The sequence below is a fragment of the Cetorhinus maximus genome, chromosome 32 (genome assembly GCF_964194155.1).
Source record: "Cetorhinus maximus chromosome 32, sCetMax3.hap1.1, whole genome shotgun sequence".
NCBI classification, from domain to species: domain Eukaryota; kingdom Metazoa; phylum Chordata; class Chondrichthyes; order Lamniformes; family Cetorhinidae; genus Cetorhinus; species Cetorhinus maximus.
In genome coordinates, this window is record NC_135910.1 from 16,617,682 (window position 1) to 16,645,173 (window position 27,492).

At 43.6% G+C, this 27,492-nt stretch overlaps 2 protein-coding genes across 6 annotated transcripts in view; both read right to left on the bottom strand.

The window, feature by feature from the left end:
- c32h19orf47 (chromosome 32 C19orf47 homolog) overlaps window positions 1-7,847 on the bottom strand; it is a 40,411-nt gene extending 32,564 nt beyond the window's left edge. For all 4 annotated transcript variants that reach the window (XM_078533186.1, XM_078533185.1, XM_078533184.1 and 1 more), the window contains exon 1: window positions 7,786-7,847. In XM_078533186.1, the coding sequence (XP_078389312.1) occupies window positions 7,786-7,804 (19 nt within the window). In that variant the 5' untranslated portion in view covers window positions 7,805-7,847. The remainder of the gene's footprint in view (window positions 1-7,785) is intronic.
- Window positions 7,848-13,136: 5,289 nt separating this feature from the next.
- Window positions 13,137-23,445, bottom strand: ccdc97 (coiled-coil domain containing 97). Of its 2 annotated transcripts, none has more exons than XM_078533188.1 (5): window positions 23,328-23,445; window positions 22,029-22,577; window positions 17,059-17,304; window positions 16,322-16,451; window positions 13,137-14,716 (listed from the first exon to the last, which is right to left on the bottom strand). In XM_078533188.1, exons 2-5 carry the CDS (start codon window positions 22,489-22,491, stop codon window positions 14,596-14,598), a joined length of 960 nt encoding a protein of 319 aa, XP_078389314.1. In that variant the 5' UTR covers window positions 22,492-22,577; window positions 23,328-23,445; the 3' UTR covers window positions 13,137-14,595. The 2 variants fall into 2 exon arrangements, with proteins under 2 accessions (XP_078389314.1, XP_078389313.1); XM_078533187.1 differs by having other exon boundaries at window positions 23,226-23,424.
- Window positions 23,446-27,492: the final 4,047 nt, after the last annotated feature.

A 27,492-nucleotide genomic window follows, 5' to 3' on the forward strand; every position in this document is an offset into this window, starting at 1 on the left:
AAGAGAGAGACTTGCAAACCTCAAACAGGCACAGAGATAGGTGATGAAGCTGATCCCCATTGTCAGTTCACTCAGACTCTTGAAAGGCAGCATTTGACAGTAAGGGGTGGAACCTTTATCTATCCCTACAAAGCAAATATCATTGCAGATTTAGAATCAGGGTGGGGAGCTCTGTCAAGCAAGAATTCCTGTTCTAATAGTTCAGTCAGGGCTCAGCGTATTTCTGGAAGTTCAAGCACTACATGATTGAGGTGTGCCAGCCATGAGGTGGGTGAAAGCTCGTCCCACAAGAGGGGTCTCGGCCAGTTAAATAGCCTGGACTCCCAAAGGAAATTAGTGTTTTTTGTTTAACTGCCCTCCTTGCTGAGCTGAGGAAGACATGGCCAGTGCATGTCTGAGCAATCCATGCAATTTAGGGTGCAATGTGCATTAATACACTGTAAACGTGTATGTCGCACAGCAATTAGCAACAAAAAACCATGGAAAATAGTTACAATAGTGAACCAAAAGTAGATCTGTTTTAGCGTATGAACGTACATACAAACACGAATTAGGAGCAAGGGTAGGCCACGTGGCCCCTTGAGCCTGCACTGCCATTATGATTCTAACTTCAACACCACATTCCCACCTACCCCAAATAGTCTTTCACCCCCTGGCTTACCAAGAATCTATCTGGCTCTGCCTTAAAAATATTCAAAGACTCTGCTTCCTCCATCTTTTGAGGAAGAGAGTTCCAAAGGGTCACTACCCTCAAAGAAAAAAATTCTCATCTCTGTATTAAATAGATGACCCCTTATTTTTAAACAATGACCCCCTTAGTTCTAGATTCTATCACAAGAGGAATCATCCTTTCCTCATCCAACCTGTCAAGATCTCTAGGGTCTTATATGTTTCAATCGAGTCGCCTCTTACTCTTCTAAGCTCCAGTCGATACAAGCCAAGCCTGTCCAACATTTCTTCATAAAAAACAATTATTTAGCAGGCGAATCTTAGTTATGCAGCAGGGCCTCAGGAAATATTAAAAGGGAAGCCTATGCTGCACACAACCTTTTAAGATCTGACCCGATTTTCCATGTGATTTTGAGAAGATGGTTTTTCAATTTCAGCAACAGTTGCAATTCTGCTGTGACGTAATCAACAGCTCGATCTCCGACATTTAGTAACTGAAGGTCAAAGGGACAACTGGGGCTCAGAAACAAGTGGTGTGACCAAAATAGCACCATTCGCATAACTGTGAGAGCAGACTACAAAACAGATCAGCTTGCAAGCTCGAGGTTGATTTTTCTTTCAAACATCATCAACACATCATTGCAAATCAGTGGGTTTTTAAAAATTTTATTTTTTTTAAACTGTCCATCACCTTAAACATTCACTCCTACCATCACTACAATGTGTACCATCGACAAGATGCACTGCAGCAACTTGCCAAGGCTTATTCAACAGCCCTATGTCCTTTACTGCCAAGGACAAGGGCAGCAGGCGTATGGTAACCGATCCTTTGTCCCCTTCACTGTCAGGGCTGACGGCCTGAAGGTGCTGGGGATATGGTTCGGAGGGACCGGGGCATGCGTTAGAAACTGGAAGGAGCGAGTGGCTATGGTGAAAAGGAAACTGGGCATGTGGGAGCGACGCTCCCTCTCCATTGCGGGTAAGAACCTGGTCATCAGGTGTGAGGTACTCTCGCTGTTGCTGTACGTGGCGCAGGTCTGGCCCATTCCACACTCCTGCGCGATGGCGATCACTCGAGCCATCTTCCGCTTTATCTGGAGGTCGAAAATGGATCGTGTCCGCAGGGACGCGATGTACAAGCCTCTAGATAAAGGGGGAAAAAACGTGCCCAACATCGCCCTCATACTGATGGCCACCTTTGTGTGCGGCTGCATCAAGCGGTGCGTAGACCCTCAGTACGCAAACACCAAGTGTCACTACGTGCTGAGGTTCTACCTGTCCCCGGTGTTGCGAAGGATGGGTCTGGCCACGCTGCCGCGGAACGCTCCAAGTAGTTGGACCGTGCCGTACCACCTGTCCCTGGTGGAAAAATTTATGCAGAAAAACACCTTTGACCACAAGTCCATCAGGCAGTGGTCAGCACGTAACGTCCTAGAGGCCCTGAGGGAAAAGGAGAGGGTGGACCCTGTGGGATGGTTCCCCGAGCAGACTGTCAAAGTCATTTGGCAGAATGCCTCATCGCCAGAACTTTCCAACAAGCACCAAGACGTAGCTTGGCTGGTGGTGAGAAAGGCCCTCCCCGTCAGATCCTTCCTACACGCCAGGAGGCTCACCCCCTCCGCACGTTGCCCTCGAGGTGGCTGTGGTGGGGAAGAGACCGTTGTTCACCTCCTTGTGGATTGTGCCTTTGCAAAGAAAGTCTGGAGAGAGATGCAGTGGTTGTTGTCGAGGTTCATCCCGAGCAGTTCTGTGACACAGGACTCTGTGCTCTACGAGCTGTTCCCAGGGACACACACCGAGACAAACATCAACTGCAGCTGGAGGATCATCAACTCGGTGAAAGAGGCGCTTTGGTCCGCCCGAAACTTGTTGGTCTTCCAGCACAAAGAGTTGTCCCCGACCGATTGTTGCGGACTGGCACAATCCAAAGTCCAGGACTACGTGCTGAGGGACGCACTAAAGCTTGGGGCAGCTGCCGCAAAGGCGCAATGGGGAAGGGTCGCTGTCTAAGACCTTTCTACCACAGCGCACCGAGAGACTGGGAACTGTTTAGAGCCCCTCGGGCTGTACAGATCAAAATGAAAGGCTGTAAATGATTGTAATATTGTTTGTACTGATGCACCTGGTGATACATTTTGTAAAAGTTTAACCTGGATTGTACCCTTGTAATGTTGTTTTTGAAATGGTTTGGAATGTGATTGAAGATATTTTATGAATAAAGTATATTTTTACAAAAAAAAAGCAGGCGTATGGTAACACCATCAGTTCCATGTCACACACCATGCTGGTTTGGGATATATACTGACATTCCTTCAGCGCTGCTGGGTCAAAATGCTGGCAACAGCGCTGTGGGAGTACCCTCACTGCACAGACAGCAGAGGTTTAAAGTTGGGGCCTCACAACCACCTTCTCAAGGATGGTTAGGCAGGGGCAATAAAGGCTGGCTTGCCAGCAAATTCCACATGGTGTGATTGAATTTCTTTAAAAACTTAAGACTTACACAGAACTAACATTATAGAAACAGAGCAGTTGCAAAATCAGGAAAGGCTGAACATGAAGCTTTTCTCTAGAAAAGAGAAGGCTGAAACGTGGCCTGATGGGAACCTTTAAAATCATGAAGGACTTCGATCAAAGACGTTTCCACTTGTAGCAGAGTACAAAACTAATGGCCATAAATATAAGACAGTCATTAATAAATTCAATAGGGAATTCAGAAGAAATCTTTTACTCAGAGTGCGGTCAGAATATAGAACTCGCTACCAAATGGAGTGGAAGCGAATAGCACAGATAAGTATAAGGACAAGCTAGATAAGTATATAAAAAAGAAAGGAATAGGGTATGTTAATAGAGTGAGATGAGATAGGGATGGGAGGAGGCTTGTGCAAAGCAAAAACACCAACATGGACCAGTTGGATCAAATGGCCCATTTCTGTTTTGTAAATACTATCTCTGTCTCCCTGCTTGTAGCTGCTCCTTCTAGGAGATCTGTCATCATGGTATATCACTCTCGTCTGTCTTGCACTATCCTCACACATCCACTTTAGCTCATTTGCAGCCTGTGACGTCCATCATCCAACCATACCTAGGGCAACCCCTCTTTCTGCTGCCCTCCACTTTGCCTCTGAGAGAGATCTCTGTAGTTGTAAATATTATGTTTAAAGTGGAATGACTTCCCTCTTCAGTGGTTACCCTTTATATACCTGGTAAGTGGAATTGTTTTATTAATTAAAAACTTGTTAAGCTTCTGCTGTCCACACATGTTGTCAGTTTGACAACTGGTAACAGCAGACTAACAATCTCTCCATAAGTATCCAATGTCTGTTGCCAATCAGTAAACATATTCACTTTGAAACATGTGCTAGGAACTAGAGGAATTTCTTTCTACGACTGCTGGTTACAGTCTGGCTCAAAATTTATATTTCACCTGCTGATCACTCCTTGTTAAATTGATTTGCGCATTTTTTGAATTACCCGGGAGCTAGAGGAGCCTACAGTTCGCCGTTGCTTTCACCATGCCAACAGCTTGGCCCAATCAGAGTGAACATGCCAACCAATCAGCACCCTTTTCTCCTATAGAGAGGCCGTTGAGATCGTTTGAAATTTGGTATTCTTGCATTTGTCCTGATGAGCGCAAGGTGAAAAGCTTCAGCAACATGTCTCTCCTTTCAGCAATAAAAGCTATTTCTTTATATGTCACAGCAATAACAATGACAGCACTGCAGCTCAAACACCATTATCTGTTGAGCACTAACATGCAAAGATTTATGGTGGGTGAAGATATTTAATTTCCTCAAAGAATTTTTTAAAAAAAATTCTTAAAATGTATTCTTTTGCAGGATGTGGCGTCGCTGGCTAGGCCAACATTTATTGCCCATCCCTAACTGTCCCTGAAAAGGTGATGGTGGTTAGCCGCCTTCATGAACCACTGTGGTCCATGTGGTGTAGCTTCACCCACAGTGCTGTTAGGAAGGGAATTCCAGTATTTTGACCCAGTGACAGAGAAAGAATGGCAATATAGTTCCAAGTCAGGATGGTTTGTGGCGTGAAGGGGAACTTGCAGGTGATGGAGTTTCCATGCATCTGATGCCCTTGACCTTCTAGGCGGTAGAGGTCATGGGTTTGGAAGTGCTGTCGAAGGAGCCTTGGTGAGTTGCTGCAGTGCATCTTGTAGATGGTACACACTATTGCCACTGTGTGTTAAGGTGGAGGGAGTGAATTTTAAGGTGGTGGATGGACTGCCAATCAAGCAGGCTGCTTTGTTCTAGAAAGCAACAAACTTCTTGAGTGTTGTTGGAGCTGCACTCATCCAGGCAAGTCGAGAGTATTCCATTACACTCCTGACTTGTGCCTTGTAGATAGTGGACAGGCTTTGGGGAGTCAGGAGGCGAATTACTCGTCGCAGAATTCACAGCCTCTGAGCTGCTCGGACCTAAAACGTTGTGCTGCAAAATACTATTTATTCCCACAAGTAAAAAATGGTGAAAGGTCAGAGATGGTGGTTGCTAGTTAAAAATGTTAATGAGCCAGCTTTGCTGTTGTCTCCAATGTATATGAATTGTAATGGAAGGGTTTTGATCACTTTCTGGGTGGGAACAGCCAGAAAATAAAGCAGACACACAAGCCATTTGGCTTTGGGAAAACACCATTTCACGTGCAGGCAGCAAGAAGGATGAGCACTCCCGGGAGGAGTTAGAAAATCAGTTAAGTCAAGCAAGATGACTTATTAAGCATATTTGTTATTTTTATCTTCTACAGCTATCATGAAAGGAAGCTCAACAATTTTCATCTTCACTGTTTGTGGTGCCTTCTGGGCATCTAAGGATAAAATCACAAATGCAGCAGTCCTCTCAAAAGCAAATCTCCCAAATATGTTGGCAACATCAAGCAGAGGTGACTTCACTAGCTTGGCTACATTCACAGAAGGGAAGACGGTCGCATACCCATGGATTTTCTGCATGATGAGATAGCCAGAGCCAGACGACCAGTACAACGCCTAAAGTTTTGCTTCAAGGATGTTTGCAAATGTGACATGAAGGCCCTAAACATTGATTCTCACACCTGGGGGACACTAGCTGATGACAGAGAAAAATTGTGACATCAACTGTGGGACAGCTTGTGCCACCATGATGATGATCAATGGTAATAGCAGGTTGGCAACATCCACCAACACCAACCCACAATGACCCCCGATAACCACTTCACATGTGGCACTTGTGGCAGAACCTGCTTCTCGTGGATTGGTCTCTTCAGCCATCAGCAGAAGTGCACCATATGAAGATACCACATCTTCAACAGATTTAATTTGCTGCATGTTTATCATCACACGTAAGATGGAAGGAAATGGACAACCATCCAGGCAAGCTATACTGGTGGAAAATAAGTGAATCCAATCATAACTTTTGTTGAATATGTCTGGTCATTGGAAATAAAAACAGCTTGCTGATTCACAGCAAGACATCTCTCACCAAATGCAATTTGGTACACTTTCAGAGAGGTTAAAGAAATTCATGCACAAAAGGCACAAATCCCATCCAGATCACAGGGGACACATTTGGTATATCCCTGGATTCCTATGCAAGTTGATACAGGGCAGCACGAGTCAACACCAGTTTTGAAATTTGGAAATGATCTTCAAATTACAGGCCTTAATCAAAATGTTACCATCATTCCCGAGGCATTTGAATCAATGCAAAAGTTGTGAAACTTTTGTAAAAATCAGAAAAGTTGTGTCAGGAAAGAAAATATTACACCCCAGTTACTGAAAGAGTTCAATTCTTTCATGTTCTATTTCAGAGCTTTGAGACTACACCTTAAACAAGAAAGAAAAATGATTTGGGTGTTTCACATACAATGACCTACTTTCGATATGCCCTGCTGCAGCAAAATGCCACAACCAGCAATAAGATAATGATCAGTTAATCCAATTTTGGTGGGCCTGGTTCTCCAGGACAGCAAAACTTCTTGCTCTTTTTCAAATATTGTCACAGGATCGTTTACATACACCCAATGAGGCATAGATACAGGTCATTCAGCCCCTTGAGCTTATTCCGTCATTTACTATCTTAACACCATCTTTCTACCTGCCCCAGTCCCTTAACCCTTAATACCCTTGCCTAACAAAAAATATCAGTTTAAAAATTTTGAATCAGCTTAGGTAAGTGGTATGATCTCTTTTCTAAAAGACACTATCACTGGCAATGTAACATTTTGCATTACACAGTGCCTTTAAACGTAGCAAAGTATCCCAAGCCGGCAACACGGCACAGCCTCAATACTCCTTCCCGCAACGAAGCATAAACCCATGAGTGGGGCTTGAACCCAAGATCTTCTGACTCAAATGAGCCAAGCTGCCACTTGAGCCCTACTGATAGAGAATACAGATGTGTAAAAAAAAAAGACAGATTTAGACAACATCTGATCTTAAGTTGTCCCTCTGCGCTTTGCAGGCCCAGATAATCAGGAGCTTTTGGTGTGATGTTGGTTGAGGAATAAATATTGGGCAGGACAACAGAAATAACTTTCTGCTCTTCTTTGAAACAAAGTGCCACAGGATCTTTTACATCCACCTGAGAGGGCAGACAAGACCTCGGTTTAACGTCTCATCTGACAGTGCGGCACCCACTCCCTCGGTACTGCACGGGGGGGAGGATTGGCCTGGACTTTTCATTCTCAAGATGGTGAAGTGGGAATCGCCTTCTGACTCAGAGTCCAGAAATAGGGGGGTTGTCAGTCAAGAGGCAGGAGCAGCTGGTTTGAGAGTGAAACCCAGTGAATGTTTAGATTTGCTGCAATTCTCTCCCTCTCCAAATATTTAACACAAGAGTCTCCGGCTCCCTGGCTGGGGGTTTACAGGGAGAGGGAGCGGGAGAGGGAGAGGGAATCTCGCCGTGGGGAAGCCACTTCCCTCACTGACCCTGCCCCAGGTGCCCGGGGCCTGAAGCTAAGGCTCCACCCGCGGGTCGACACCAGCCCCCACCCCCTCCCTTCCGTTCCTGGGCCCTTCCCCACTCAGTGCCGAGGTCTGAACACCGCGGCCTTCGGGCTTCAGCCGGATCCTTCCTCCCTCCCCGCCCCAGGCCGGGTCCCCACGGTGCCGGCCGCTTTTCACTAACTCACCAAGAGTCACCGACACCATCTTGGCAGCGGCTCCGCGGAGCGCCTGACGTCATCTCCTGGCGCCCAGCAGGAAAAGAGCGACTGACAGACACCCTAGTAACCAGGCCAAGCCCTAGTGACCAGACCAGACCCTAGATAACAGACAGTGACCGTAGCAACCAGACTAGACCAGGCCCTAGATAACAGACCAGTGACACTATTAACCAGACCAGGCCCTAGTAACCAGACCAGTGGCCAGGCCAGGCCCTAGATAACAGACCAGTGACTGTGTCAACCAGACCAGACCCTAGTAACCAGACCAGTGGCCAGGCCAGACCCTAGATAACAGACCAGACCCTAGTAACCAGCTCAAGCCAGGCCCTAGTAACCAGACCAGAGGCCAGGCCAGATCCTCGATAACAGACAGTGACCGTAGCAACCAGACCAGTGGCCAGGCCAGGCCCAAGATAACAGACAGTGACCGTAGCAACCAGACCAGACCCTAGTAACCAGACCAGTGGCCAGGCCAGACCCTAGATAACAGACCAGTGACTGTAGAAACCAGACTAGACCCTAGCAACCAGACCAATGGCCAGACCCTAGATAACAGACCAGTGACACTATTAACCAGACCAGGCTCTCGAGACCAGCAGTGACCTTTTAGCAACCAGACCAGGCCCTATATAACAGACAGTGACCATAGCAACCAGACCAGGCCCTAGCAACCAAACCAATGACCTTAGAAACCAGACAGTAAACATATGAACCAAGCCAATGAATCTAGCTACCAGACCAGTAGTTCTGAAAACCAGACCAGTGACCCTGACAACCAAGCCACGCCCTAACTTCGGTCTGGAGACCCTGGCAACTAGACGAGTGACCCCCAGCAACCCAGCCTGGTCCTAACAACAGGGTAACCAGGGACAATAACCGGGAACAGAAGATCATTTAGCCGTTTGAATCTTTTCTGCCATTCAATTAGATATGGCTGATCTGTATCTTAACTCCATCTGCCCACCTTAGTTCCATATCTTTTCCTTAATACACTTGCCCAACAAAAATCTATCAATCTCAACAGCCTTTGGCAGAGTGAGTTTCAGATTTCCACAATGATGTTTGTGAAGGAAGTGTCCGATGTAACTCAAGCACTCCCTTTGCTAATTCATAATGTTGTAAGTTCAAGTCCTACTTCAGAGACTCAAAACAGGATCTTGAAGTTGTACATAATGTTCCTTAGGTAAGATGTTAATTCTGAGTCCTGTCTGTCCATTCTAGTGATTTATAGGTTACGTGGCAAATTTCAGAAAGGCTGTAACACACTCGAGCATTTGAGACAATGTCATACAATGTGTCCTACGTAGCTAGTTTTGTGGAGCTGTCCAAACTCAGAGACAGCAACACGAGGATACAAAATTCAAATTTCAACTTTTAATGTTTAGATTTTGACTTCATTTTTAGACAAAAAGTATTGAGTTCTATGCATATTGTTTTTTTAAACTATAAATTATAATTTACCATCTTATTTGACAGGAAAAGATCCTTTTGAAGTGTACTTGTGCAGGGTTATAAAAGGATGCTATGTCTTTTCATGAAACAGCAGGTGGAATTGCAGGAATCCTTAAAATATAACTCGATTCTAAGAATACGATGAAAATTAGATTTGACTTATTTGGTCACTGTAAGTTAATTTTTTAAAAATTCATTCACAGGACCTGGATGTCAGTGGCAAAGTCAGCATTTATTGCCCATCCCTAATTGGCCTTGAGGTGGTAGTGGTGAGTCACCTTCTTGAAGCCACTGAGGGGCTTTCTAGACCATTTCAGAGGGCAGTTAAGAGTCAACTACATTGCTATGATCTGGAGTAACAAAAAGGCCAGAACAAGGAAGGGGGCAGAGTTTCTTCCTTAAAAGGCATTAGTGAACCAGATGGGTTTTTAATGACGATCTGGTAGTTGCACAGTCACCATTACTGAGACTTGGTTTTATTAGAGATTTATTTAATTAACTGAATCTAAATTCCCTAACTGCCACGGTTGAGTTTAAACTTTTGTCTCCAAATCATTAGTCCAGGCCTCTCAATTACTGGTCCTGCAACAATAGCACTATTCTACCATTCCCAGTAATCAGTGATCTTGACTATAGGGTCTAGAAGTCCATTAGCATCTTATGAGGTTGGCCACCAGTTTTTTTTTAACACATAACATAGGTCATAGAACAAAACATCGAAAAGGAATCTGCAATCCTACGTAATAACAGCATTTGATCTTAATGCTCGTAATCAATGGCACTGATTATAATAACGTACACTGAGATCTTTATCTTCCAGTGATCTGCTATCTGAAAAACAATGGGGCAAACATAGAAAGATTTACAGCTCATGTCTGTGCCAGCTGTAAAAGAGCTATCCAGCTTGGTCCCACTGTCCAGCTCTTGGTCTGTAGTCCTGTAGGTTACAACAGTTCAAAGTTTCTATCCAAGTATTTTGTATGCACTTGAAATGCCTCAATACTAATTGTTGCTTGGTAGTACAGAACTTGAATATTTCTGAAAAGAGAGACATGTTGCTAAAGCTCTTTGGCTTGCACGCATCAGGACAAATGCAAGAACGCCAAATTTTGGGGAGTTTGGGGAGCCTGTAGTTCCCTGTTGCTTTCTCCATGGCCACAACTCAGCCAGATTTGACTTGCCAACCAATCGGCACCCTTTCTCCTGCAGTATAAATTGTTGCGATCATTTGAAATTTGGCGTTCTTGCACTTGTCCTGATGAGTACAAAGTTTCAGCAACGTCTCTCGTTTCAGCAACATTCAGTACTAATCAAGGAGGATGCTGTTTACTTTACAATCTGATACAGTACCACTGTTGATGGATATTTGAGTCTGGAATTTGTGCAGCCAAAACTGGGGAATTTCCATCTGGGGACAATGGTCTACAGTATAAAATTTGCTTTCAAATTTACAAAATAAATATCTAAAAAAAACCACAAGAGCCGGCTTTGGAGAAGCTTTAATGATCCCTGCACGTTCAGTAAAGCAGCTAAATGAAAAGTCTTCTGGTCCAAAGTAAGGAAGAAAGATACAAGAAGGAAGACTGAGAAATTGCTGTTTCGGAAAGCTTTTTATTTTAATCTCTGGAAATCGGTATGTGTGTCAAACAATACCCCAGATTTCTTCAACATGAGGGGGTAAAAAACAACCTTCACTTTGTGGAGCTTTGCAGGATTCAGATATACTGAGCCCAATTTTAACTCTGTGCCAGTGGATGGATTTTGAATGAGTTAAAATCTCACCCAGTACTGCCTACACCTTAAATAAACCTTCAGAGAACTGTAAGCAAACAATTCCTGTTAGAAGCAATTTCAATAAAATCTTGACTCCCCTCCTTTCCTCCGCTTCTGAAGGTGGCGATTCTTGGTGGGTTCCAGTCCCTCAGGAACTGGTTGTAGTGAGCGTTCTCCACCTGAGAGACTAGGCAGTGACTGTCAACAAATATTCCACCGTGAGGGGCATCACAGTCAAGCCACACCCTGCCTTTGTCTAGCATCCACTCTCCCACTTACTTTCCAGCAGGATCCACTCAGAAGCGAGTAGGAGCAGCAAATGGATTTCCCCTCGCTTGCTCTCTCCTGCCAACCTCTTCTGCTCAGAGTCATTAAGAGCACTCCAGTGTTAGAGCATAAAATAGATATTGATGAGAAAGATAATTCGACCATTCTTGATTAAATCACCAAGAAAAAAAAGCACAGACCCTCAGCACAGCATCAGTTTCTTCAATGATTTCCAAGCTTTTAACTGCATTATCCTAAGTGTAGCCAGTCCACATGTTTCGCCTGTGCAAAGAGCCTTCCAACATACACCACACCCTCGCCTTTCTTCAGTTCTTGTCCCATGGTGTTGGGTTTAGTTAGTAATATTATAGATTTATCTCTTCTATACTGTCTTCTAACAACTCCTCGTGAAGTTCCCCCACCTCCCCTTCCCTCCCCATTTACTCATCTTTCGGGGGTGAAACACCCAAATTTTAAGTAATTTTGGAATTCAAGTGGAATCTTATAAGTGACACACGATACAAATGCTAATGCTCAATGAGACTGCTGTACAAATGAATTGGCGAAAAGAGAATCTGTTGGATGAAACTGAACTTTTTAAGGGGTATATTAAAAAAATCCACTCTCAGGACATGGGGCTGCCGTTGCAACTCTTGAACAGCTTGTAAACGTTTTATATAGTTTTCAAGATATTAAGGGAAACGGGTATGGTAGATGGAGGGAAACTATTTCTGCTAGTTGGGAAGTCTAGAAGTAGGAGGTATAGCATCAATATTTTTTTTCCATGAGATGTAGGAGCCAGCATTTGTTGCCCATCCCTAATTGTCCTTGATTGCCATTTCAGAAGGCAGTTAAGAGTTGCTGTGGGGCTGGAGTCATATGTAGGCCAGGCCAGGCCAGACCAGACCAGACCAGGTAAGGGTGGCAGATTTCCTTCCCTAAAGGAAGTTAGTGAACCAGATAGGCTTGTATGACAGTCATTGATGGTTGCCATGGTCATCATTACTGAGACTAGCTTTCAATTCCAGATTTTATTAATTGAATTTAAATTCCACCAGCTGTTGTGGTGGGATTTGAACCCATGTTCCCAGAGCATTAGCCTCGGCCCCTGGATTCCTAGTCCAGTGACATTACCACTACACCACCATATCCCCCAAAAAAGTCAATCTTTCAGAAATAAAATTGGGAAGCACTTCTACATATAAAAGCTGGTGGAAGTTTGGAACACTCTTCCACAAATGACAACTGATGCTGGATCAATTGTTAATTTTAAAATTGAGATTGATAGATTTTTGTTAATGAAAGCTATTGAGGGATATGGGGCAAAGGTGAATTCATAGTGTTAGGTCATAGATCAGCCATTGAATGGCAGAGCAGGCTTGAGGAGTTAAGTGGCCTCCTCCTGTCCTCTTTAGCCACTTCGGAGGACAATTAAGAGACAACAATGCTGGTGTGGGACTGGAGTCACATATGGACCCGCACCGAGGGAAAGGACGATAGGTTTCCTCCCTAAAAGGACATTAGTGAACTAGTTGGGTTTTCACAGAAAACTAACAGCTTTGTGCCAGTTCTTTTTTATTTTACCAAATCCTATCGTTCAACAGCTGGCCAGCAATGCCCCCTCCCCTCTGGATTACCATGAAAATAATCTCCAGCTACTAAAAGTTCGTGGGTAGATTGAAACAACACTTTAAGCCCCTTTCGACTTTCCAACAAGCAATCCAGCCTCTTTGTACCACTGACTGTACTGTATACAACAGGACAATCTTCACACCAGCCCTCGCTCTGTAGACAGGAGTTAAAATGGGGGAAAAAATGCAACAGGATGAATAATGAAATGTAAAACATTTACTAAAAGACGTCTGAATCTTTCAACTGTTTAAAAAGCTAGTTGGTGATTAGCCACACTAATTCTGTGCAGTACATTGTTAACATGAAAAGAAAGGCAGCAAGTCAGAGATGAAAACCAAACCTGCTGGTAATGCCAGGTCAGTGAGTTTCTGAAAGAGATAACGTTTCAGATGAGACCTCCTATTCCAGGGGCCCCATTGCCAGCATGGTGAGGGTGAGCTACCCAGCCCCCTCTGACAATGCTGCTTTGTAACCGTTCACAAGGAGCGGTTGTGTGTTGACAGCGCTATCCCTCATGGGGATAGGAAGCTCTTCAGTTCCTTCCCACTTCATCCTGATGGCAATTTGGTACACAAAAAGAGGTTGCAGTGGCTGACCAGACTTCATTGCAGTATCACTGTGCCACATCACGGGGCTGCCTATCCCTCAGTACTCCTTTCATGGCTTGATACTAAGTACACACTCGATATTGTACTCAGCCATGGGGACCAAGAGCCTCTGGGTTCAATCCTCACACTAAGCCAAGTCAGCAGACCTCAGCCGAGTCAGCAGTAGATGCATCTATGAAAAGAAAAAGGAAAATGCAGCCAGGGTTTTCAACTCTGATCACTATCCCTGCTGAAAACTACACCTGCAAACTTAAGGTCAGGACACCCATGGCCAAGCTGCCGGTGGACACATTACCAACTAGAAAGAATGGATACCCCCTGAGACTGTATCCCAACACAAGCCAGTGCCTTCAGGAGAAGAGTACGTGGATATTTTTGTCTTTCTTCAGGCTGTTTTACTCCTATATATTCTAAACCAAATCTTGGAGGGAACTGGCTTAGAGAAGTCACTAAGCTCAGTAGTGTCAGAGAGATATTATTGTTTCACAGTGTACAACAAGCCAATTTTATGATTACACATGCTTTCAATCCAGACGTCGTGTAGACAGGATATTCAACTGTGGTAACCTCATCAGACATTCATATATAACAAACAGAGGACAACCGGAAAGCAACGAGGAATGGGAAAAGCTGGTTAATTTTAGCACCCTAACCCCTATAATAGGTGCAGGGTGCGATCCTTTCCCCAGCTATCTTCTCACGGATCAGGAATGAAACCTGGAAGCAAGGCTTCATTGCCCCCTAGGTGGTGCAATTCCCCACTGAGCCACCAGGGGAATCTGTTTCATGCCTATCAGCAGTTTCCACCCTCCTTTATACATCAAACTAAATAGAACTTAATCTAGCACAACAACAATCTTGGTCAATTATACAGTTATTAAAAATATGGGGAAGAAATTGTTTTGGTGATACGATGTACACAAAACTGCCCAGTTCTTCATTAACAGTCTCTAGAAAAAGCAAAGACAGAGCTTGGAAATGCTGTTAAATCTAAAACTGTAAAAAAAAAACATATAAATTGAAAATTGAAGAATGTTTAATCCCATCATTCTCTGTCCATCTCCATATCTTCAATTTCCACTGGCTCCTCCTCATCAAAGTATCTCTCCTCTTCATCACGACTTACGATGTCAAGATTGTCAAAGTCAGGGTTGTTGTCGACAGCACTGAAATCAGAATGCGTCTTAAATAACAGGAAGCGTTATGGAGGTTTCCTAATCAGAGCTTGCTTTTCCTCCTCCTCTAAAGTGCCATAAATTCTAGGGTAAAAGGCCCGTGAGTGTCAGCAGTTCCTTGCTAGCTTGCCGAAATGGCTATTCCTCTTGCGTGAGCCTGTACAGTGAATAATGGAAAATGTGGAAAGAAAGGACTTGCATTTATAGAGTGGGATGCCCTCAAAGTGCTTTACAGCCATTGACTTCACCTTCTAAAGTGTAGTCACTGTTGCAATGTAGGAAACATGGCAGCCAAGTTTGGTGCAGTAAGCTCCCGCAGCCAATTGTCAAAAAACCCATAGTCATTATTGAGGGTTAAGCAGTGGCCCTGGACACCGAGGAGAACACTCTTGATTTGAACAGTGTCATGGGATCTTTTACACACGCCCCCCAGAAAACAGAAAGGGCCTTAGTTTAACATCTCACCTGAAAAACTGCACTTTTGGCAGTGCAGCACTCTCTCAGTACTGCAGTGGAGTGTCAGTCTTGAACCCACAACCTTCTGATTGAGAGGTGAGAGTGCTACCCACTGACACACTGCTTACTTAACGCAGAAACAACCTAAAATGCTTTAAAGACTTGAGGATGCCGAGCCAGTTTGCCAAATTACACTGTTGCTGCAGCTGTGAAATGATAAACAGTTTCTTTTTGGCTAATCTAAAAGATTATTTTCAAGGTTCTAGACAAGAAGAGCAAAATCTGACAAGCATTTTTTTTTTTTTTACATAAAAAATAGTCCAGAGTACATAGAGATAACAAATAATAATGTGCTTTTTTCAAAAACACAAAGGTCAGGGGAAGATCCTATAGGCTGGATATTATTTTATGGGACAGTGGGTGTGCTAAATGAAGAGTAGTGGTCAGGAGACAAGTTTAGGTTCCAAAAACCGGCAAATAGTAGGAAAAAAGGAAGACTGAAGGAGGTAAGGAGTTTAACAGTTTTGAAGTCCAGGGAAAGAATGAGAAGAGATTGAAATGGGTTTGGCCATCTGCTGCAGAGAGAAAGGAAATTTGGTGAGGCGAGTGATGGAGATGGGACTCCCAGGAAGAAGGAGAAGAGGAAGGCCTAAGACCAGGATGGAAAGCTGCTGCGACAAGAGACTTAAATGCAGTGGGATTGGAAGAGGAATGGGTGACTGACAAGAGGAGATGCAGAAGGGTAATCAACCAGTATCGCAGCAACCCATGTAAAATGGGAGAAATCGAAAGAAGAGGGGGATAGAAGAAGAACATGAGGCGATGAACTGAATCGTGGTCTCAATGCAAGATTGGGGCATAGATATAGTCGATACACTGAGGGAACAAGAGGGGAAACTTTAGAGATGTATTAATTATCGTGGTATCAACAGAGAGAGAACGGCTATTGGAGCGAGAAGCCGAAATCTTAGAAGAGGAATATTGTTTGGAAGGAGGAATGTGTTCGGGTCAGGAATTTGGATTAAGATGAGAGTGGGACTAATTGGATTTCTCTTTCAAAGAGCTTACACAGACACAAGGGGATGAATGGTCACTTTCTATGCTGTATGATTCTACTCTATATATGTATATGGTCGTCACCTGTAATCAAAGTCTCTGTCTTCCCCATCCAGGAAACGCTGGTACATGCGACTCACAAATTCCTCCCTCAGCATGGATCTCTCATCGTCACTGGGTACCCAGTCTGCAGCTTTAGACTCAGAGTTCTCATCTGGATGGAATCAGGAGCATCGGTGTCACAACTCAAAATTCACAATTTTTAAAAAAGTCATTCATAGCATGTGGGCATCTCTGGCAAGACCAATATTTGTTGCCCATCACTAACCCCCTTAACTGAATGGCTTGCTTGGCCATTTCAGAGGGCAGATAAGAGTCAACCACATTGCTCTGGATCTGGAATCACATACAGGCCAGACCAGGAAAGGATTCCCTTCCCTAAACTACATGAGTGAATCAGAAAGGTTTTTATGAACACATGTCGCCGGATCATTAGTCCAGGTCTCTGGATCATTAGTCCAGTAACTATGCTACTGTTCCCTCAGTTTGAGATCAGTATCCCAAATCTAAGAAACAAATATTCATATTGGGTTGGTTGCTCCTGATCATTGTCAAATAAGCAGGCTGGGCTGTGATGCCCCCAGATTCAAATAGCCTGCCAACATTTGGGTGTGGAATTAACACGTAACAAGTAGCCTCTTGGGCTGGATACAATGCAAAGCATAAGGGTCACTGCCTTCATTTGAAAAGGGGGAAAATGTTAGTAACAGAACAATGTTCAGTCTTGTTTTCCTGTCCAAAACCCAGAGACAGAAACACACCTTCCTCTTCATCCTCCTCTTCCTCCTCCAAACAGGCATCCTCCCTTTCCTGTTGCCACTGTAGCCTTTCCTGGACAATCTTTTCCTGATAAGTGTTCATCAGCAGGTCAGACAAACACATGGCACTACTCAAGTTTTTGCTGTTCTCGGCTAACAGCTCCTCCTCCGTCATGTATTGTCTAATGTACTGCTCGTAGAGCAAAGGATCTCGAGTCCGCATCTGCTCATCGCTGAAATATTCCCCATCTGTAGGGAAAGAGAAAGCATGACATTAGCAAAGATATCTATTGGTCCATTCTCCAGAGACTGGAGCACAAAATCCAGACTGGCTCACACAGTGGAAGCGCTGAAGGGGTCCTGCACTGTTGAGGTTTCGTCTTTCGGATGAGACATTAAACTGAAGCCTAAAGTGCCCTCTCAGATGGACATAAAAGATCCCACAGCACTATTTGGAAGAGATCATGGGAGTTCTCCCCAGTTTTCTGGCCAATATTTATCAACATCACTAAAGCAGATTCTCTGATCATTTATCGCCTTGCTGTTTGAGAGAGTTTGCTGTGCGCAAATTGGCTGCTGCATTTGCAACATTCCAGAAGTACTTCATTGGCTGCAAAGGAGTTTGGGACGGCCTGAGGTTGTGAAAGTCACTATAGAAATGCAAGTGTTTTTCTTTTATTCAAGAGACAAAGACTAATTCTGAATTATAAGGAATGCTGTAAAAATGTTACAAGACTCACGTTTAAATATCAATTAGGCCTGAGATAAGCTCTTGAATCCTACGCATGTAAAGAGAAGTTAAACATAAGATATCTAAACAGGATAGCATGGGGATGGTCCAAATGATTTCTACTGGTCCAACGTTCACTGTCATGGCCCACACATAAAAATGGTCAAGTAAACATTATAATGAAGATCTGTTTTCTTTAATGGAAGGGTAGTCCAACACTTCCAGGGAAGGAGGAGAAAATACACGATTAGACTGGAACAATTTTCACCAGAGTACAGAAGGCTAAGAGGAGATTTAATGGATTTTTTTTTAAATTACAAAAGGGTTTTATGGAGTGATTGGGAAAAGATTATATCTTCCAGTTAGCGAGCCAATGACGATGAGGGATGAGCCAATTTGAAACTGTCACCAAAAAGAACAGAGGTTACGATTAATTTCTCTAGGCAGGGAGTTGTTAGAGGATTGAGATGTTTTTTAACAGAGATCAATTGAGGCATAGGCCATTGCATCTTTAAGGGAAGAGTAAAGAGTTGAAACCTCTTCCACCCCAACAACCCCCCCACCAAGGTATCTCTACTCCTCCAATTCTTGCCTCTGGCACATCCTTGATTTTAATTGCTCCACCACTGGTGGCCTTGCTTCCAGCTGCCTGGGCCCTAAGTTCTGAAATTCTCTCCCTAAGCTCCTCTGCCTCTCTCATCCTTTAAGACGCTCTTTAAAACCAATCTCTTTGCGTATGTTTCTGATCACCTACTATCTCCTTACTTGGCTCGGCATCAAATTTTGTTTGATAATCACTCCTGTGAAATGCAGTGGGATGTTGTTCTACGTTAAAGGAATTACAATGCATATGCATATCGTTGCTGAAGCAGAGGGGGAGGCAGAGCTTTGGGGAGAGAGCAAGATTGGATTGCTGCCTTGTTTTAGATTCAACACACAAAATAGGCCAGGTGAACCCTTTCTGTGCTGTAAACTTCTTGCATTTTTCCTATGGTTTTAAATGTAAAGGGAAGTTGCTGGGGTTATTTCTCAAGGCAAAAATGGAAAATTGTGTCCATTTTCCCTTTAGCAATTAGTCACAAACAAGAATCAGGAAAGGGGAAATTGTTTCGTAAGCCAGACCATTGCCCATCCAAAAGAAAAAAAATACAGAGAGAGGAGAAATATGTTAGTCTATTTTTTTCCCACCCTGGAAAAGGGAGAAGACAGTGGTGTAGTGGTAATGTCACTGGCTTGTTAATCCAGAGACCCAGGCTAATGCTCAGAGAGGATGGGTTCAGATCATGGGCACAAGTGTCAGACAATGACCATCTCCAACAAGAGAGAATCCAACCATCGCCCCTCGATGTTCAATGGCACTACCATCACTAAATCCCCCACTATCACATCCTGGGGGTTACCATTGACCAGAAACTGAACTGGACTAGCCATATAAATACCGTGGCTACAAGAGCAGGTCAGGGGCTAGGAATCGTGCGACGAGTAACTCACCTCCTGACTCCCCAAAGCCTGTCCACCATCTACAAGGCACAAGTCAGGAGTGTGGCGGAATATTCCCCACTTGCTTGGATGAATGCAGCTCCCACAACACTCAAGGTTTAACCCCATCCAGGGCAAAGCAGCCTGCTTGATTGGCACCACATCCACAAATGTTCACTCCCTCCACCACTGACGCACAGTAGCAGCAGTGTGTACCATCTACAAAATGCATGGCAGGAATTCACCAAGACTCCTTAGACAGCACCTTCCAAATCCACGACCACTACCATCTAGAAGGACAAGGACAGCAGATAGATGGGAACACCAACACCTGGAAGTTCCCCTCCAAGTCACTCACCATCCTGACTTGGAAATATATTGCCGTCCCTTCACTGTCACTGGGTCAAATCCTGGAACTCCCTAACAGCACTGTGGGTGTACCTACACCACATGGACTGCAGCGGTTCAAGAAGGCAGCTCATCGCCACCTTCTCAAGGGCAATTAGGGATGGGCAATAAATGCTGGCCCAGCCAGCGAAGCCCACATCCTGTGAATGAATAATAAAAACAAAGTAGACAGATGTGCCACAAGTGGGTTCTAACTGGGTGTGAAGGTATCTGCATAGATTAAATAGATTAGACTATTTATAAATTACTGTGAAACAGGTGAGGTCCAGCAATGGGCATCATGTGTTCACATCCAACACTTGGTTTTGATTCCAGCCCAGATGACGAGATGAATTTCTTCCTTTTTCTGTTCACAACAAGGATGTTAATCAAGTGAAATGGAGAAAGAATTTAATCTCTGTTCTTACTGGATACAAATCCACAGCAATAAAACTTGCAATTGTTTGATACAAAACTAGCAAGCTCACTCAGAGAGCCTGGTAGAGTTGAGAAATATTGCTGAGATAGTTTAGAGGGAGCTTCGATTTTTATCTCACCAGGAAGTACTCCATGTTGACACTAGACAAACACACACACAAAATAAAGAGGGGAAATTTGAAACAAAAACAAAAAGTCCTGGAAAAACTCGGCAGATCTGGCAGCATCTGCGGAGAGAGAAATAGGGTGAAAGTTTTGAGTCTGTATGACTCTTCTACAGTCATATTGGACTCAAAACATTAATTTTGTTTCTCTCTCCACAGATGCTGCAAGACATGCTAAGTTTTTCCAGCATTTTCTGTTTTTAATTCAGATCTCCAGCATCCACAGTATTTTGCTTTTATTAAAGAGGGGGAACCTTTGTATTCCTAGGAAATGGATAAGGACATTAATTCATCAAGAATTAGAATGAGCAGAAGGGAAGAAACACTGCTAAATAATGTCCCTATTTACAGGTTAACACAAAAGCAGAATACAGTGGATGCTGGAAATCCAAAATAAAAACAGGAAATGCTGGGACAATTCAGCAGGTCTGACAGCATCTGTGGAGAGAAACAGAGTAAGGTTTCAGGTCTGTGACCTTTTACCAGGGCATGTTCTTTGCTGGAAAGTATAAATGCAATAATATTCAATTCATGTGGTACTCACTTCTATAAAAGTAACTAACAAGGATGTGGTGAAACTGACGATTTCTGCGTTTTAAGTGTCCTTGCTCATCATGTTATATCAGTTATGTTCTTATTTAGTCTTCACATTTTTCATATTTCCTGGTAAGGATTTATCTTACCCAAGCTATCAGGGCTAGAGAGCATCCAACTTTATATTTGCTCCATCACTAAGATTGCCTATTTCCACCTCTGTAACATTGCCCGACTTCGCCAAGACTCAGCTCATCTGCTGCTGAAACTCTCAGCTATGACTTTGTTACCTCTAGACTCAACTATTCCAATGCCCTCCTGGCTGGCCTCCTAGATTCTCCCACTCCAAACTTGAGATCATCCAAAACTTTGTTGCTGGTGTTTTAACTAGCATCCGGTCTTGTTCCCCTACCTGTGCTCATTGATTGACATTGGATCGTGGTCAAGCAACATCTTGACTTTAAAATTCTCAAGCTTGTTTTCAAATCTCACCCTCCCCTATCTCTGTAATCTCCTCCAGCCCCATAACCCTCCGAGGTATTGGAATTCGGGCCTCTTGTGCATTCTTGATTTAATCATTCCAACATTCAGCTGCCTGGTCCCAAGCTCTCTACCTCACTTTCCTCCTTTAAGATGCTCCTTAAAACCTACCTCTTTGACCAAGCTATTGGTCATCTGACCTAATATTTCCTTATGAGGCTCGGTGTCATAAATTGTTTTATAACGCGGGACTATTTATTACATTAAACTCATTACATAAATATAAGTTGTGTTTGCGATATTAGTTGATCACAACCACAACTGGCATTGGACCTCACATCCAAAGACTAGGGAAGAGGAAATATCGTCCACTCCTAGGGAAATATCAAGGGTGCCCTGTTGGAAAGTAAAGGTTTGAATTATTGGGTTAGGATATGTTTATTTTGATGGACTAACAGAATGAACCCCTTTCAGGTCATCACATCACTAGCATAAGTAAGAAAAATATGATCCAATCAAACTGAAAGCTCAATAGAAATAAAAATTGTCCCAAGAAAAGCAAATTAAATCACGTTATCAGTGTCTTTAAAATTGCATGCAGATGTGACATCTTCCATGGTTGAATTGCTCCTTGATTCTCATTGTCTAGTGTGAGAAATAGTGTTGGGGAAATACAGGAGGGGCTGCCAGCACCATTAAAACGCAGTATCTTCCTAAAGGTGAGGCGGGAAAAAAGTAACAAACACCTTTTTACACATCACCTTTAATCAGCTGCTGCAGGGCCGCGTACCTCTTGTTGCGAACATTTGTTCGGGCAGTTTTCTTCTTGGAAGACTTTTTAATTTCATTACAGTAAAAAGTAACTTCATAGTTGCCAGCCATATGATTGAAACAGATCAGATGCTCTTCTTTGATGATTTTGTGAAAACGTTCCAGGAACACCACTGGCTTACACCAGAAAAGATCTTTGATGATGCCCAGCTTCTGGTCATACACAAGATCAGGCTCGTCCTTCTGCTGGCTCTTGATCTGAGCCTTGCTACTGGCAATCGTATCAAACATGCTGTTTAGCGAAGCGTCCATGGCATCTTCCTGCTCATTCATCGCTTTGGCTGCATCCGCAATCTCCTCTGCTGGCGAGGCAGGAGCAGTGGACTGATTGTGTTTCTCAATCTCATTTGGAGTGACAGAACCCTCACTAGAGATTACGAGCATCTCTTCCATCTGTGCATTGGCTTCCTGAGTGACACCATCTGGAGAAGCGTCACTCACTGTTGGAGAAATTTCCAAGAAATCTTGTGTCTGTGATCCTATGAATAAGGCAATTTTCACATTAGTTATGCAGTTTACTGTAACACATGTTAAAAAAAATAATTACAGCACAATTTGGGGAGAAGGGGATCCGTTTCTGGATTGAAAACTTAAAAGTGCTTGACATGTACCGCAGGAGGCTGTTCGGCATATCGTGTTTTACTAACTCCTAGCTAGAGTGATCCAATCTTCAGGACAGAATTCTGATGGAAGATTCCATGTGACATGAGTAGTGAGTTTCTCTTTCAGACAGTGGCTGCCCTGCTGTGCATTTTTCTTTGAAAAGTTTCAATATTTCCGGCATTACCTATTCTCTCCGGATGCTTTAGTGGATTTGATCTTCGCCCCCATGCCTTCCCAACCACATTCCCAACATCTGACACAGACACTCACCGTTACCACTTAAATGATTATAAAAGAAATTAAGACATTCCTGGTGATCTGCTTAGGGTGGTGTGGTGGGGTGGGGGAGAGAAAGGAGTTTTGTGGAACAATCTGACTGAAAATAACTTCCCTCAAACCTGGGAATTCTGGAGTTAACAGAAACTGGATTTGGGATCAAATCCCAGGCCTGGGAGTTGAGGCTGTGAAGGCCTCAATGTCCTGAACCCCTCCCCCCTCCCCTGCGATATTATTCAATGTTTTACCTTCCACCCTTTTCAAACCGTCTTCCTGGTCCATCGCCTCACATCTTACACGCGGACCACCTGCTTCTTTCTTTCTTTATTTTTTTTTTTATTTAATTTTACCCCAAGTTTTTGTCCAGAGAGATTTCGACACAAAGTTTTACGACCCGGAACCCGAAGAGCAACGGACCGGTTCCGACCTTCAACTGGGTCCGATTTGGGGGGGAAACTAATCGCGGCCCCACAGTTCCGGCCTCTCAGCAGCCCAGGAGGGCAAGAAACCCAATTTCTATTCTTATGGGAAGTTTATCATATCATCTGTTCACCGATGATGATTAAATTGATGGGTAAAATGACTGAATACATTGAATTTCGGGTCCTTTGCATTTTGTGTTTAACATGTAGGCACACAAACACACACACATATATATATTTGAGCCAGATATTCTTGGTTTTAAATAGCTGAAATTCGACCAGCTGTGGATGCAGATTTTTATTTATGTGGAACGAAATATTTTATATTCGCCAGTGAAATTATTATAACCTCAAACTGCAGGAGCATTTCACTCAAAACCCCTACACTGAGGTCCCTGACATGACCATGACAAACAATCTTATGGTTTTAGAATCACTGAAGCACAGAATAAGGCCATTCAGCCTATTGTGTCCCTAGCTGGCCCCCTGCAAGAGCACCTCAGATAAGAGCAACTCCCATGCCTTTTAATCGTAGTTCTGCAATTTTTTTTCAGATAATTATTCAGTATCCTTTTTTGAATCCTTGATTGAATTTGCATTCGCCACACTCTCAGGCAGTGCAAACCACTCAATGCATATAAAACATTTTCCTTCATGTCACCTATGGTTCTTTTGCCATTCACCTGAATTGGTGTTGACTGGTTCTCGAGCATTCTGCCAATGGAAGCAGTTTCTCCCTATTTACTCTGCCCAGACCTCTTATTGTTTTGACGCCTCCATCTATTGTCCTCTCAACCTTCTTTTCTCTAAGGAGAGCAGCCCTAGATTCTCCAATCTCTTCTCATAACTGAAGTGCTTCATCCCCAGAACCATTTAAAAAATATTTTCTGTACCCCCTGAAATGCCTTCCCATCTTCCCTAAAGTGTGTATATTAGGATAATTAAAGCGCCCCCTCCCCCCGATTATAACTATTCTGTAGTTTTTGCATGTGTCTAATTTCTTTGCCACTGTGTTCCTCTATATCTTTCCCACTGGATGGTAGCATATAGAATACACTCAGTAGTCTAATGGCACCTCTATTGTTCTTAGCTCTAACCAAATAGATTTTGCCCTTGACCCCTCTAAGACACCCTCTCTCTCCAGCATTCTGATCTTTTCCTGCATCAAAATTTCCATATTTCTCCTTCTTCTCCCCTATTTCTCCTGAACACATTGTATCAAGAGATATGGAGTACCTCACCCTGCCCATTCTTGAGCTAGGTTCCCATTTCGACCATCACAGCATATTCCCACTTGGCTATTTGTGCCTGAGGCCAGCAACTTTATTTCCCACACTCTGTACATTTACATACATGCTGTGTAAATCCAATCTAGACCTTATTTCATTCATAGGTTCCATTAGATTGGAAAATAGCAACTATAACTCTATGCAAAAAGGGAGGGAGACAGAAAGCAGAAAATGTAGGCCAGTTAGCCTAACATCTGTCATAGGGAAAATTTTACAAGCTCTTATTAAAGATGTTATAGCACTTAGAGAATTCAAGGTAATCAGGCAGAGTCAACATGATTTTGTAAAAGGGAAATCATGTTTAACCAATTCATTGGAGTCACATTGAAGGAGTCACAAGCTGCGGATAAAGGGGAACCGGTGGATGTACTGTACTTAGATTTCCAGAAGGCATTTGATAAAGTGCCACATCAAAAGTTATTGCAGAAAATAAAAGCTCATGGTGTAGGGGCTAATGGATAGAAGATTGGCTAGTTACCAGGAAGCAGAGAGTTGGTATAAATGGGTCTTTTTCTGGTTGGCAGGATGTGACGAGTGGTGTGTCACAGGGATCAGTGCTTTTTACAATTTATATAAATGACTTGGATGAAGGGACCGAAGGAATGGTTGCTAATTTGCTGACAATAAAAAGATAGGTAGGAAAGTCAATTGTGAAGAGGATATAAGGAGTCTGCAAAGTGACATGTATAGGTTAAATGAGTGGGCAAAGATCTGGCAAATGGAGTATAACGTGGGCAAATGTGAAATTGTCCATTTTGGCAGGAAGAATAAAAAAAGCTTATTATCTAAATGGTGAGAGATTCAGAGGGATCTGGGTGTCCTAGTGCATGAATCACAGGGGGTTAGTATGGCAGGTACAGCAGGTAATTAGGAAAGCTAATAAAATGTTATCATTTATTGTGAGGGAAATTGATTACATAAGTAGGGAGGTTATACTTCAGATGTACAGGGCATTGGTGAGACTACATCTGGAGTATTGTGTACAGTACTGGTCTCCTTATTTGAAGAAAGATATAAATTCATTAGAAGCAGTTCAGAGAAGGTTTACTAGACTAATACCACGAATGGTCAGGTTATCTTATGAAGAAAGGCTGGACAGGTTAGGCTTGTATCCACTGGAGTTTAGAAGAGTGAGAGGCAGCTTAATTGAAAACTTTAAGATCCTGAGGAGTCTTGACAGGATGAATGTGGAGACGATGTGGAAGAATCTAGAACTAGGGGTCACTGTTTAAAAATAAGGGGTCTCTCATTTAAGACAGAGATGAGGAGAAATCTTTTCTCTGAGGGTTGTGAGTTTTTGGAGCTCTCTTCCTCAAAAGTTGGTGGAAGCAGAGTCTGAATATTTTAAGGCCAAGCTAGATAGATTCTTGATTAACAAGGGGGTGAAAGGTTATCAGGAGTAGGCGAGAGTGTGGGATTGAGGCTACATTCAGGTCAGCCATGATCTTAAGGAATGGCAGAGCAGGCTTGAGGGGCTGATTGGCCTCCTCCTGCTCCTAATTCGTATGTTCATATTCCCTCTTACTCTGACTCCACAGCTTGCCTTAATACTTCTCACTCTGGTGCTTCCTGTCTCTCCCAATTCTCTCTGCACCTTGTTTTCCCTCTCTATCATTAAATCCTGGTTCTCATTCCCTCTGTCAAGTCAGTTTCTTTAGGCAAAACAAAAATAAAAATAAAAATATCTGGAAAAACTCAGCAGGTCTGACAGCATCTGCATAGAGGAACACAGTTAACGTTTCGAGTCCGTATGACTGTTCAACAGAACTAAGTAAAAATAGTGAAATATAAGCTGGTTTAAGGGAGGGGTGGGACAGGTAGAGCCAGAGATAGGTGGAGATAACCAAAAGATGTCATAGACAAAAGAACAAAGAGGTGTTGACGGTGGTGATATTATCTAAAGAATGTGCTAATAGGTGACATTAAGGGTAGAAAGCAGGACGAGCAAGGTACAGACAGCCCTAGTGAGGGTGGGGTGGGGGGAAGGGATTGAAATAGGCTAAAAGGTAGAAATAAAACAATGGATAGAAATACATTTAAAAATTATGGAAATAGGTGGGAAAAGAAAAATCTATATAAATTATTGGAAAAAAGGGGGATCGGAAAGGGGGTGGGGATGGAGGAGAGAGTTCATGATCTAAAATTGTTGAACTCAATATTCAGTCTGGAAGGCTGTAAAGCGCCTAGTCGGAAGATGAGGTGCTGTTCCTCCAGTTTGCGTTGAGCTTCACTGGAACAATGCAGCAGGCCAAGGATGGACATGTGGGCATGAGAGCAGGGCGGAGTGCTGAAATGGCAAGTGATAGGAAGGTCTGGGTCATGCTTGCGGACAGACCGAAGGTGTTCCGCAAAGCAAAGCCTTCTTTGGCTTTGGTCCAAAGAACCCAGTCTGTGTTTGGTCTCTTCGATGTAGAGGAAACCGCATTGGGAGCAGCGAATACAGTAGACTAAATTGAGGGAAGTGCAAATGAAATGCTGCTTCAGTTGAAAGGAATGTTTGGGCTCTTGGACGGTGAGGAGAGGGGAAGTAAAGGGGCAGGTGTTGCACCTTCTGCGGTTGCATGGGAAGATGCTGTGGGAGGGGGTTGAGGTATAGGGGGTGATGGAGGAGTGGACCAGGATGTCCTGGAGGGAACGATCCCTGTGGAATGCCGCCAGGGGGGTGTGAAGGGAAGATGTGTTTGGTGGTGGCATCATGCTGGAGTTGGCGGAAATGGTGGAGGATGGTCCTTTGAATGAGGAGGCTGTTGGGGTGATAAGTGAGGACAAGGGGGACCCTATCATGGTTCTGGGAGGGAGAGGAA

Bases quoted from the DNA above. Each gene is read 5' to 3' on its own strand.
- ccdc97 (XM_078533187.1), bottom strand. From the start codon at position 23,259: ATGGACCAGGAAGACGGTTTGAAAAGGGTGGAAG. The intron at 22,578-23,225 runs GTAAAACATTGA...CCTTATTCATAG, and splicing joins CGGTTTGAAAAGGGTGGAAG to GATCACAGACACAAGATTTC. The intron at 14,717-16,321 runs GTGACGACCATA...TTCTGATTTCAG, and splicing joins GACAGAGACTTTGATTACAG to TGCTGTCGACAACAACCCTG.